Source organism: Pocillopora verrucosa, chromosome 11 (assembly GCF_036669915.1).
Source record: "Pocillopora verrucosa isolate sample1 chromosome 11, ASM3666991v2, whole genome shotgun sequence".
NCBI classification, from domain to species: domain Eukaryota; kingdom Metazoa; phylum Cnidaria; class Anthozoa; order Scleractinia; family Pocilloporidae; genus Pocillopora; species Pocillopora verrucosa.
Window position 1 is genome coordinate 13,854,490 of NC_089322.1, and position 13,579 is coordinate 13,868,068.

At 39.5% G+C, this 13,579-nt stretch overlaps 1 protein-coding gene across 2 annotated transcripts in view; it reads left to right on the forward strand.

The window, feature by feature from the left end:
- The window catches only part of LOC131794568 (coadhesin), a 28,659-nt gene that overhangs the window by 3,290 nt on the left and 11,790 nt on the right, over positions 1 to 13,579 (forward strand). The window contains exons 1-13 of one of the 2 annotated variants that reach the window (XM_059112089.2): positions 640 to 743; positions 4,264 to 4,428; positions 5,129 to 5,271; positions 5,517 to 5,658; positions 6,766 to 6,936; positions 7,492 to 7,662; positions 8,427 to 8,606; positions 10,394 to 10,573; positions 10,747 to 10,926; positions 11,105 to 11,284; positions 11,427 to 11,606; positions 11,786 to 11,965; positions 12,103 to 12,282. In XM_059112089.2, the coding sequence (XP_058968072.2) occupies positions 659 to 743; positions 4,264 to 4,428; positions 5,129 to 5,271; positions 5,517 to 5,658; positions 6,766 to 6,936; positions 7,492 to 7,662; positions 8,427 to 8,606; positions 10,394 to 10,573; positions 10,747 to 10,926; positions 11,105 to 11,284; positions 11,427 to 11,606; positions 11,786 to 11,965; positions 12,103 to 12,282 (2,137 nt within the window). In that variant the 5' untranslated portion in view covers positions 640 to 658. Of the gene's footprint in view, positions 1 to 639; positions 744 to 4,263; positions 4,429 to 5,128; positions 5,272 to 5,516; positions 5,659 to 6,765; positions 6,937 to 7,491; positions 7,663 to 8,426; positions 8,607 to 10,393; positions 10,574 to 10,746; positions 10,927 to 11,104; positions 11,285 to 11,426; positions 11,607 to 11,785; positions 11,966 to 12,102; positions 12,283 to 13,579 lie in introns of those variants that run through there. The other variant, XM_066158657.1, reaches the window with a different exon arrangement.

The following is a 13,579-nucleotide window of genomic DNA, read 5'->3' on the forward strand; positions in this document are numbered from 1 at the left end:
GAGTCCTCTCAAAGGTCAGTAGTCTAAAATAAAAATAAGTTTATCCAATATCCGTTTTCTTTTGTAAGGAAACAATTTTTCTGCTTCGCTGTCATGTGCTTCATCGTTTTGTTCTTTCTCTGTTTGTTAGGCAATTTTCTGGTTAATAAGTTGCCTGAAGGTTGATAAGAACCCTGGCGTGGTGTATCGTATCATATGCAATAAAGGTGTTGACGATACTACATTGGTGGTAAACTAGTGATGAATAATTAAAGGAATATCGAGTTTATCCTAGCTATTTACTCATTTCATTTCCTCGTCATTTACTTAAACTGTTCAATTTCTGAGTGCCCCTAACCGAGTGTTCTTTCTGGGTTTGAGGGTGTCGTCTCGACTGGAACGTATGTTCCATTTTCATTCCTTTTAAGGTAGGGCGTAGTGAGCAATTTTTATCGTTTCAAAGAAGCCAGTTCATTTACAATGAAGAGTTCGATCAAGTCCTGACCAACGCACGTGTGAGCCATGTTCTCGAAGGAGTTAAGATGCCTCTTATAACATGCATGACTGGTCGCTTGATTGATTAAAAAGATCAACAGATTAGGAAATATAACAACAACTATCACAGCTTCTCGTCGGAAGACTTCAGTTGCGAACTAAGTTCCTAACTGTTCGGAGCATTATGCGTTCAGCTGTTGGTGTCTGTGTTTGCGTGCAAATTTTACTTGTCATCGTTGTCCCAAACTATGCGGTGGATTTTCCTAAAGGTAACTATGTCGTAAATTGTTTTCTGTTCTTGTTTCGATTTCAATTGATGATGAGAACGCATAACCACCGCGAAGTGATCTTAAGCTAGTACTTTGAGACACTGCTACTCTGTTTGATATGTGACTTTCAACTAGACTCGTTTCTTCGTAATGCAAATATGTATTTCTTGAAAACCGTTGGAATGGAAGTTCTTCTCGGACTTTGACGCAATTGTAACGACAGGTGTATTCAACAGCATTTCACATGCCTCATTTCATGACAATCATAGGTAAAAATATTTCAACTCTGCAATGGCAAAATCTCTTGTTTACTGTCGTGCTTATAAAGCTTGGACGTGCTGTTTCAGAATTTTTAATCCGCGAAAGAGAAAGATCTTACGTTGTACGCCATGATTTTCTCTGCAATTCTGAGTACGTCCTCTACTCGATATGCTCAATATATGGCATTGCATTTCCTTTTCCTCAGTAGTTTTGACGCACGATTTCTTGAAAACTACACTATTGCCAGAAAAGCGTTTTATTTCAATTCCTTTGGTTAAAGCTACGTCACTACCCAATTAGGTTAAAGCTATCCGAAAATTTCCCATGTAACAGGGTCTAGCGAACTTGATCACAAGTCTCTAGCATAACCCATTAGAAATTCAATTCATCAGGAAAAGATTAATTTTATTTTACCCAATTCAACCTTCATGTGGTTAAAATTGTCTTGTTGACCGGAATTTGATCAACTTGCCGCTAATTATTTCGGACTTCAATCATTCTTTGTTTCATGCAACTTAAAAGGATTTTGTCAGTTCTGCCGGCATGCATCATAAAATATCAGCTTCACAAAACTGAGAGGTCTTCATTCTCGGTTATGTGATCCGTCTCCCATCTTTGGAGAATGTGATCGTACAGGCCTCAGAGAATATAATAAGGTCTCAGAGGTTTTAAGACGAATCTAACAACCGTTCAATGACATGATGCAACTCAATGCGATTTCATTGAACATTTTCTCGAGACATTTATGATAATAAAATTACACATTGTTTCAGTTGTTAAGGTCTGCTTTGACAAGTTCCAATATCATTGTCAGTTAACGAGACAAACAAACAAATGAATCAATGTTAAAATTTCCCTCTCATTAGCATCACAATAGTTCTTGAAAAGTTTCAGGTCAATTTATTATCTTGTCTGACTCTCTTTTGAAATTGCCGAAAACAAGCTAAACAGGAGTCCGCTTGTTCCGCTCCTTTCTTTATCTTGAGGTGGTACTGATCGTGGATTTCAGCAGTAAACTCACGATCACTACAGAGAACAGATGCAACTGGAATTTTCCATATAACCTGGAGTAACCTTTCCATTTATTCAAAGATCAGTAATTCAAATTGTGATTGATGGTGTCTGGGTTTGCTTTTGATTGTCGATTAAGGAGTATAATTAACAGGAAAACCACTAAAAGGCTCATGTAGGGTTTGTACATAAGCGGTTTAGTTGCGGATCAAGGAATATCGAAGTTGGCGAATTCAGATTGATTAAAGGAAAAGGGCACCACATAAAAAAATTGATTCGAAAGGAAAACGCCTTGTTTCGATAAAGGCGCAATAAAGAAGAGGGCACTTCGGAGCAATTAACTTCAAAGACGAATCGATGAGGCATAACATTTATCTCTGCATTATAATGAAGAGCCCTAATTTTAAATACAATTATAAAAAGCTCTGATTTCCATTGCTGTTGGCGCAAGTACAAATACAAAAAAGAGAAAAAAAAAAACGTCATAAAACATGGCAAAACAATAAGTCCAAAAACTAGTTATTTCAGTGAGTTACTTTCTCAGTGGGTAATCGTTTCCTCTTCGAGAGAAAGTGTTTCACCGGAAACGAAGAAAGTTCCAATCTCTTATAGGAGGTTCAATTATCACTGCTTGAGCATTTGCCTCATTGTTTTCCATTTTCTCTATTTTTAGCATGAGATATAATTAATTTTAGTTGGATTCTATCCTTAGGTTCTATAAATAGCTATAGAAGGTGTTAACGACAGTCTTCAAGCCAAATGATAAAACATGAGATATAACCACGCCTTTAACATTACTTAAAACAAGACTGAGAAACATCGACGTCCGAATAACCCATAAAGCCTACACTCTAAGAAACGCCCTATCCACCAAGAGAGACGAACCAGAATGTAAACGCACCAACTGCCCTGTTGCACACACAAAGTTTTGTTTACGCAGATGCACCATCTACAAGATCACATGCGTCAAATGCCACCAATTCTACGTCGGCAGCACTTACCGACATACATAAGACCGCGTAAAAGAAATTTAACAACAACAAATCTTCTGTGTTCACGCACTTACTCGCATGCCAAAGGATCACCAAAAACGTGAAAATAAAACATGACATTATATCATAACGTATTTATTCAAGAAAAAAAGAAAAGTAATGAAACATCTTGAAAAGGAAGACTGGAGGTTGACCCTATGACGTTTTCCTAAAATTATCGACAACCACAATGAGCCAGTAAACCTTCTCCTCCTCGAGGCACTAAAGATTAGAAAACCTAAGCCCGAAATCAACTCTAGGGAGGAGTGAGCCGAACTCATTGACCTTTTATTCTTACAACACTTCATTTATTTTCTGCTAAGACCTTTCGTTCTAACTATTTCTACTGCATTTACATTCCTGCCATTGTCCTGTCTTATAGTCTGCTGAACCCCGATTACCTAGCCTAACACCTCGCCCGATATACTCTTCACTTGAAAGATTCCCTCTACATTCCCTGATGATGCCGTAGATCGGCGAAAGCTCGGAAGACTGAATTATCGTAGCATACCTGGCCTAACTTGATTTACACGTCTGACAAGATTTATTGGTTGAAAGTTTTTTTTTCTGGCAAACCATAAACAGCTTTAAACGTTTCCTCTTTTGGAGGAAAAGTGAATGAAGAAACATTCCGTCAAGTGTTATTTGCGTGAAGGAGTCGGCCAACAAAACTAAAATTTCTGCAATGCCATAGCCACGACAGGAAAAGCGTTGTAATTCCTTTGCTTTGAAACTTATGCCACGTCACTCAAGTTCGTCATTTTCAAAACATCTCCGTTCGTCATTTTCAAAACATCTCCGTTCGTCATTTTCAAAACATCTCCGTTCGTCATTTTCAAAACATCTCCGTTCGTCATTTTCAAAACATCTCCGTTCGTCAGTTTCAAAATGTCTCCGTTCGTCATTTTCAAAACGTCTCCGTTCATCATTTTCAAAACGTCTCCGTTCGTCATTTTCAAAACGTCTCCGTTCGTCATTTTCAAAACATCTCCGTTCGTCATTTTCAAAACGTCTCCGTTCGAAACTATTCGCGCGAGTTCTTCTCAGCTAAACCGCTTTGGTTTTGTTTCAAGGGCACCTAAATTCAGCGACAATAGGCTGCTTTGGAGAACTAAACAAATTCACTTTCAAGACGCAGCCAAGTGGCAAAGTTTTCTTGGATCTAATGGTCTCTTGCGTATGAATAACTAATCATTTTCGCATGTACATTTTAACAGGTCCCGGATGTGGTGCGCTTCTTACAGACAACCTTGTCAATTACACGACTAAAGTAGAGTCTTCTTATAATGACAGCTTTGATGAAAGTCATATTTTTCTGAATAGTACAGGGGCTTGGTGTGCATTGTGGAATCACGGACTTGTATATCCAGAGTTCACTTTCGGTAAGGAATATTTACCCTTTAAGAGCAAGTTAATCAATTCAAATTATGTCCACCTTAAATTTCTTTTCTTCTCTTGGCTTAGAACATCTTTCAGCTACTCAAAAATTCGAGATAAATCTATGTTCATTCGTACGATGAAAGATTTAAAATACCCCTTATGTTCGCAGATGCTTATCCCTACCATGACGCGCGTAGAAAATTTTAAGCATGGTTGCCTTGCGTGCCAGCTCAGCCAAATATCTTTCTTGAATTTTTATGGGCCGCGCTCACAGCTAAGGCAAACTTTCAACAATGTTGACGCTTGATAAAAAAATCATCATTATCAGAAAGAAGGACTGCCAAATGAATTAAAAGAACTCACCGCGGGTTTTCTTTGTTTTGAAAGAAGTAGTGTTAACTGTTTTGTCGCCAGGACTACTCATAAATTTTCTTTTGCAAACTTTGGGAAGCAGTCGTGAAATAATCATTGTATAAACCGGCAAGAAGCACTTTTGTCTTATGGGGAGTTCAAAACATCTAACCAGGAACTTACAATCTCGAAATCTTGCCCACACACAGCATTGTTAACGACAGAGTTTTAATGAGACAGATTTTGACTATGATTGTTTTATGATTTGGCAGCTTTTGGTTACGTAAAAAGGTTTTGCTTTGTGACTTAATATCGAGAATAATATTCAAATTTTTTTATTTTTTTTTACAGATAAGCAAGTCAACATTTCTGTATTTGCATATCAAGGGCGAAGTAACAGCCAAGACTATGTCACGAAGCTCTTTATTTTCTTCAGACGTATCAATTTATGGAATATCTTTTGGTACCATTATCCAACGGATGATAACGTTGAGGTTGTTAAAATCACTTGATTAAATTCTCTCTTAGTTTAGTTAGATTATAACAACAATAATAATCAACTCTATTTTTCGAGGGTGGCACTTGACAGTATAAAGTACTAATAAACTCGTGGCCCTCAAGATTACGACCACGCCGGGTGCTGTGGCCGTCTGTTTTTCATATTTTATGAGACAACACGAAAAGAAGAGAAATCAACCCGTAAGGAAACCTCAGTTTTTTTTCTTTGTAAATATCGTAGTATTTTGATTACGCACCGACCACCGATGGAGACGAAATTGCGTACTTCCCTCTGGATGGACTGGTGGCTCAGCAAGTAAGGATTAGAGTTCAAACATGGAATAAAATCTGCATGCGGGTTGAGTTATATGGATGTGTAGTAGGTAAGTGACTATGTGACTATGACTGCACAGTAGTGCTTGCTATTAAAGACCAATCATTCCCCTCTTAGCTTGGGAGGAGGGGTTGAGAGGTTGGAGTTATATGGATGTGTAATAGTTAAGTGATTATGAATGTACAAACGTGCTTGCTATTAGAGACCAGTCATTCCCCTCTTAGCTTGGGAGGAGTGGGGTGGGGTGGGGTGGGGTGGGGTGGGGTGGAGGTTGGAGTTATATGGATGTGTGATATGTAGGTCACCATTTGCTATTAGAGACTAATCATTCGCGTTTTAGGGGGAGGGGGGAAGGGCAAAGGGGTTTTCCAATTGTTCCCGATAACATTTCTCTGATCCTCATAAGTCTGTTTGGTAAACACATGGTAAGTTGGAGTTATATGGATGTGTGATAGGTAGGTCATCACTTGCTACTAGAGACTAATTATTCGCGTTTTAGGGAGAGGGGGGAGGGGGGAGGGGCAAAGGTGTTTTTCAGTTGTGCCCGATAACATTTCTCTGATCCTCATAGGTCTCTGTAGTATTCCTATGTTTCTCCATTCCCCCTCCCCTCTCCTCCCTCATTAACAGCAAGAGGAACACCTTATCCTCTCTTGTTGGAATTTGGTGTGCAGTCTAGTACTGTAGTCCCTCTCCCCCCACCCCTCTTTAAGCTGTGAGGGCGACAAGTGATTCCCCTCCTTTCCTTTCTGAAAACCAGGTGACTCCCCTTAAAAAATGCTCTTCTTCAGGCAATTACAAACAAGTTTATGATGGGCACTTTACATACTGTCAATCACGGCAAAACTACCTCCCTCCTAGTTCATTTAAACATCACCTCCCTCCTAGTTCATTTAAACATCACTCTAGAGTCACTAGCTTCTTATATATGAGAGAAGATTTATTAAGCAAAATGTTTTTACATGGTCTAATGCAAGTCAAGTTTGAGACTCTTTCACCTCTTACCGGTACCACTCCTTTCCCAACTCTCTCGATACTAACTGGGCCAGTGTCTTAAATTGTAGAGTCTAATTTGCTAGTCATGTCTTACCCACACCGGTCTCAAATATTTGTGTGTGCTCGAATAAGCAACAATAAAAGTGTTATTTATTAACAGTAAATGGGGGATTCTCGAATTGGTCAGATTGGACTCGGTGTTCCAATCCATGTGGTAACGGAACCAGTTTTCGAAACAGAACGTGTACCAATCCCGCTCCGCTTCATGGCGGAAAGTATTGCGAGGGAGACTTTAACGAGACGATGGACTGTGTGGGAAATGAGTGTCCAGGTGGGTGAAGAAACAGTAACCATTTCCCAACCCTCCTTTTTGTCGTCAACCTTATCCTCTCTTGTTGGAAGTTAGTTTGCAGTCTAGGTCTATAATGCCTCCCACCCCCTCCCCCGTCTTTAAGCTCTGTTGGCGACAAGTGATTCCCCTCTGTTCCTAATTCCCCTCTGTTCCTTTTGAAACCCATGTGACTCTCCTTAAAAATACTCTACTTCAGGCAATTACAAACAAGTTTATGATGAGCACTTTGCATACTGTCAATCACGGCAAAACTACCTCCCTCTTAGTTCATTTAAACATCATTCTAGAGTCACTAGCTTCCTATATATGAGAGAAGATTTATTAAGCAAAATGTTTTTACATGGTCTAATGCAAGTCAAGTTTGAGACTCTTTCACCTCTTACCGGTACCACTCCTTTCCCAACTCCCTTGATACTCACCGGGCTAGTGTCTTAAATCGTAGAGTTTAATTTGCTAGTCATGTCTTACCCACACCAGTCTCAAATATTTGTGTGTGCTCGAATAAGCAACAATAAAAGTGTTATTTATTAACAGTAAATGGGGGATTCTCGAATTGGTCAGATTGGACTCGGTGTTCCAATCCATGTGGTAACGGAACCAGTTTTCGATACAGAACGTGCACCAATCCCGCTCCGCTTCATGGCGGAAAGTATTGCGAGGGAAACTTGTACGAGATGATGGACTGTGAAGGAAATGAGTGTCCAGGTGGGTGAAGAAACAGTTACCATTTCCCAACCCCAATTTTTGTCGTCAACCATAGATAGGGACTTTATGAAACAATAATTGCGAAACAAAAGATTTCATGGGCAGAGCAATTGCTCAGCACGTGCGTTTTAAGAATTTGTACATTTCTTAGCCGTCCTCTGCAAAACGACGACATTAAATAACCAAAATTTGCGTAGCCAAAGAAAAGAGAGCTCGACGTCAAATTATTTAAGTTTCCTTTTGGGACTCAATTCTGCTCGGGTACGTCAGTGCTGAAGTTGAGATGTGGCGCCGTGACGAACGGTTAATTTGGTAAAAACATGCCGCCATTCGCGAAAATTCTAACAAAAGATATGAGATCCCTTTTTTCATTAATGTGTTCCTCGGCGTTGCTGTCCTGGCTGTTTAAGGTCCCTATTACATGGTCCGTGTACTTGTGCCTCCAAACCTTGCATCGTGTATTGACAGATTCAGACCTCGAGGTAGAGTAATGGCGTCTTGGAAACAAAAACAAACCTTTCAGCTGTTTTTAGCATATAAATATTTACTAAAAAATAACAGAATAAGGGTGAAGGAAGAGAGAGATTTTCGTGGACTGTTCTGGTGCACAAATAGCCTTTGGTGAAAAATTATCATGAATAAGGTATCTTAGCTTAGTTACGAGAAAACTTGAGTAACGTTTTCACTTTTTAATCAGTATTCAAGTCCAGCTGGGAGACAAAATATCCTTTATTCATTATTGCGTTTTGCGCTTGGTTTCACAGTCAATGGAGGCTTCTCCGATTGGTCCGAATGGAATACCTGCAGTGTGACCTGTGGGACCGGATTCCAATTACGTCAACGAAATTGCACCAATCCCCCTCCGGCGCATGGTGGGCAAAAATGTGACAGCGAAGATTTCACAGAAGTGCGAAACTGCACAGCGTCAGCATGCTATGCAAAAGGTAAATGTATTTTGCTATACAAAAATATTTTGTGCTTTCAATAAAAAATTTCCTTTTCTGTTTTACTTGTACAAGTCACAAATACTAATTCTAAGTCGCTGACAGAATCGGGAAATTCTATTCTTTCTCTTCGCTTATTTTTTGCACGCGCCATAGTTCAGCAAACACGAAAGAAAGAGATTAAGCACTTTTGAATTACCCACCTTCTCGCACAACAATCAAAGAGCTGAAAATAGCACGGTGTTTATATTAACTACATATTACAATGAAAAACTTTCTCAGGGATAAAGCTTGTATTGTTGTGCTAAACAAAGCACCAAGGCAACAGTGAAAGCATTTACAAGTATGAATCAAACATACCATAGAAATTTCGATCCATCAGCGGGCTTTGATTGCTGGAGGAGGGAATACATATTGAAAGTAACTCATTAAAATTTAAATTAATACAGTTAAATCAAGTCATTTGACATATTCAGTTGTCATCGTTGCATCAGTCAAACAGTGCCAAACTGAAATAAATAATCGAAGAAAAACTCTTTCAAGTGAAGTGTCTCAATTGGACATGATTGATACATCTCCTACCCGGCCAACACTAAAGGAAAAGCGCCAAAACTAGAACTGCTCAGCTGTTTTTGTTTGTTTGCTTGTTGTACACAATGATTGACCATTATGCGCCGTGGGCGAGTACAATAAATAAAATCAAGTCATCGTCGACTGAAATTTTTAATTAAAAAATTATTGTGGCCTTCCTTGTTTCCCAATGCTCTAAAGAACTAACTCTGAAGAAGTAATTACCTGAGCTGCCTTTCGTATGATTATCTTTAGGCTGCACTGCTATCTTACGTTACTGTTGCAGGGGCGATGAAATTGCTCTGGCAATGTATCGCCAGAACGATATGTCGCGATGACGTAAACCTTGCTTTAAGGTAAAAAGCTATAGCGATATTTCGCTAAGGCGATTTAACGTGATGATGCACCTAGCCCTACGATATATCAATGATATATCAACGATTTATAGTATATCGTTGAAACAACATTTCGTTGAAACGATATATCAGTGGAACGAGATATCATAGGAAATCTCTGATATCTCATCGACTTATCGGCAATATTTTGGAAATAAACAAAGCGCTTTATTCGACGTTATAAACCAACAAATACTTTTACCCGCGTGCGATAGGTCTAAACGCATTATGTAATCGAATATTCCCCAGCTAAAGCTGGAAAACATCCGAGAATGTACCTCAAGTGATATTCCCCAATTCAAAAAACTTACGTTAAGGCTTCGTTTAAAAGCTAATTCAAGATGAGGAAGCGGTTTGTGGTTGTTGTAGAAGAAGGGACTTGTGTGTTTTTTTTTTATATAGTCGTATCAGAGAACAATTAAAATCGAACATCCTATGCAAAGAACGGTAAGCTGTACTAAAACATTTATTACTACAAACTGCAAAATATTTGGAGAATAATAATCGCAATAGCTTCTATTTCGCACAAAATTATTATGGGATCTTTGTTCTTGGGCTTACCTGTTCCTCGAAGCTCACAGTTTGAATCGAGCTTCGCTCTCGGAAACTCTTCGCATCTCGGAACAGATAATGTTCAAGGCCAAATATGCGCGCTTACTTTCGCGCCACATAGAAGCCACTGTTTTTATAGCCGTTTGCATTACTTTTGCATAGTGCTGTTTATTATCGAGAATCTGGTAATTTTTAGGGTTTGAGTAGTCAAGAAATAAGGTATAGGCATGGCAGTAGTATTCAAAAGAGTTCTCTGCTTTATTTTGAAAGTTGATGGAGGTTTTTCAGAATGGTCTAACTGGACTACTTGTAGTGCGTCGTGTGGGAGTGGATTCCAATTACGTTATCGAAACTGTACCAGTCCCCTTCCAGCGCATGGAGGAAAAAGTTGTGAGAGCAGGAATTTTACAGATGTGCGAACATGTTTGATGGGCGCTTGCAACTTGCCAGGTAATTATGTCAACGTTATTTTTGATATTGTTGTGGTTTATTGGCACCATAATTTTCTATGGGAAAAATTTCAACTTTTGACAAGCATTTCAGAAAAGAAAAATGTTGTTGTTCGATTGTGGTCTTAATCATTCATTTATATTCGTAAGAGTTTTGCGGTTTTGTCTCAACAGTTGATGGCGGTTTTTCTGAATGGTCCAATTGGACCGCTTGTGGTGTTGTGTGTGGAACTGGATTCCAATTACGTCATCGAAACTGCACCAGTCCTTCTCCGGCTTATGGAGGAAAAAGTTGCGAAAGCAAGAATTTCACAGAAGGGCGAACATGCGCGATGGGACCTTGTCAGTTACCAGGTAATTGTGCTGTTGTTTTACTTATCGTTATTATTGTGGTAATTTTTGCCCAACATGAATGTCTAAGGAGGAGATTTACATTTTTGTCCCGCCATTGAAAAAAGAGGAAATCTTAATTCTTCGATAGGCCCTGTCATATCATTGATATACACGAGAATGTATTGTTTCGTTTTGACAGTTGATGGAGGTTTTTCTGAATGGTCCGACTGGACAACTTGTAGTGTTTCGTGTGGGAGTGGATTCCAATTACGTTATCGAAACTGTACCAGTCCCCCTCCAGCACATGGAGGAAAAAGTTGTGAGAGCAGGAATTTTACAGATGTACGAACATGTTTGATGGGCGCTTGCAACTTGCCAGGTAATTTTTTTTCACCATAATAGTTCATGGGAAAAATTTCAACTTTTGATAAGCATTTCAGAAAAGAAAAAAATGTTGTTGTTCGATTGTGGTCTTAATCATTCATTTATATTCGTAAGAGTTTGCGGTTTTGTCTCAACAGTTGATGGCGGTTTTTCTGAATGGTCCAATTGGACCACTTGTAGCGTTGTGTGTGGAACTGGATTCCAATTACGTCATCGAAACTGCACCAGTCCTTCTCCGGCTTATGGAGGAAAAAGTTGCGAAAGCAAGAATTTCACAGAAGGGCGAACATGCGCGATGGGACCTTGTCAGTTACCAGGTAATTATGTCGTTGTTTTACTTATCGTTATTGTTGTGGTAATTTTTGCCCAACATGAATGTCTAAGGAGGAGATTTACATTTTTGTCCCGCCATTGAAAAAAGAGGAAATCTTAATTCTTCCACAGGCCCTGTCATATCACTGATATTCACAAGAATTTATTTTTTTCGTCTTGACAGTTGATGGAGGTTTTTCAGAATGGTCCAACTGGACAAACTGTAGTGTGCCGTGTGGCACTGGATTCCAACTACGTCATCGAAACTGTTCCAGTCCTCCTCCGGCGCATGAAGGACAAGGTTGTGAAAGCAAGAATTTTACAGAAGGGCGAATATGTGTGATGGGACCTTGTCATGTACCAGGTAATAAAGTTGTTGGTATTATTGTGGTTTTTTTTGGTTGCAACCGAATTGTCTAAGAGAACGATTTCAATCTCTGAGAAGCCATTTAAAAAGATGATTTTTGATTTGCTATCGTAATTTTTGTCGTGTTTTGACAGTTAATGGTGGTTTTTCTGAATGGTCTAACTGGACAACTTGTAGTGTGTCGTGTGGGACTGGATACCAATTACGTCATCGAAACTGTACCAGTCCCCCTCCGGCGTATGGAGGACAAGATTGTGAAAGTGGGAAATTCACAGAAGGGCAAACATGTGTTATGGAAGCTTGCCGACTGCCAGGTAACTAAGGGAAAATTATTGTCGTTTTCGTTATTGTGGTTACTCTTTGCATCATAATTAACTAAAGAAAATATCGTAATATTTAAAAGCGGAGCTCGCAGCGCGCGCAGCGTAGCCCCATAATTATACGAAATAGTTGTAACCCAACAAGCCGAAAAAAAATTGGACTTGACACCGTACGACCGACCGTACAAGGTGCTACTTTTAGCATGCGCGGCCTACTGTACCATTACAATAGACCATTACGTAATGGAAGCGTGAGGAAGAAGGTAGTACGCAGGCGCGATTGCGTGCGTAACCTGGATACCTTATTAGTGTGCGCCAGGAGACACCGGCAGATGACAATGAAGTGCGCATACTCGAGTGTCAAGCTTCAGTGTAGCGTACTGTGGGCATACGGTTAGGAATTCCACGAGGGCTTCACGTGGGCTAATAGATGTGAAGCCGCGTGAGCAAATAATTTGCAACCCGCGTTTTAAGCGGGAAATCAAATTAGTGAGGTTGAAGTTGAACTGTTCTTCTCGGTATTTTGCAATTTCTAATGAACTCGCAATACCGGTACAGCTGAAGCTTTTTCGACGGGAGGAAATTGTTATAATTTAAGTTCGTGAAGAGAGGGTTTTGAGTGAGAATAGGCTGAAAGGAAAGAGACAGAGCGACCGAAAAAAGCAAGAAGTAAAAGGCGTAAAGCAAGTCGACAAAAACGCACAAGAAAGTTAGAGAGGATACAAAAATAGGCAGAGTACGGCGAGAGGAACGCGAAAGAGAACAAGAAAGACGTAAGTAAAAGGCGATTATCTAGCGAAGAGCAACGCGAGAAAGAAATACAAAGGCCCTCCTGAAAACAGACTGAAAAGACGTCATCAACAAAGAGAAGCGAACTACAAAGGATGCGGGAAAGAAAGGAGGTAAGTCGTGTCTTATCTGGGTTTTCTCTCACGCTAAGGCCCAGAAAAATTCGAACCTTTATTACCAATCGTCGTTTGATACTAGCTTCAGTTTAAAATTAAAATCACGTTTCGATAAAACAATGACTTCGGCATTCATCGCCTAAAAACCCTCGCGCCGGTTCATCGCTCGAATAACATTTCAAAGTAATCGTATTCTTCATGTTATTTCTTTTCCTGTCGTTTGAAATGTTTAATACAGTCGTGTTATTAATTAAGGGAAAAGAAATTATCTTACGGATTTTGTTTTGCCGGGAAAGTTTTAAGATGATAGCGAACGGCGAGCGCAAGTTTCAACCTCTTTCTCTCTTTAGTTAACTATCGCAGGATTTACTCTATTCATTAAAAAA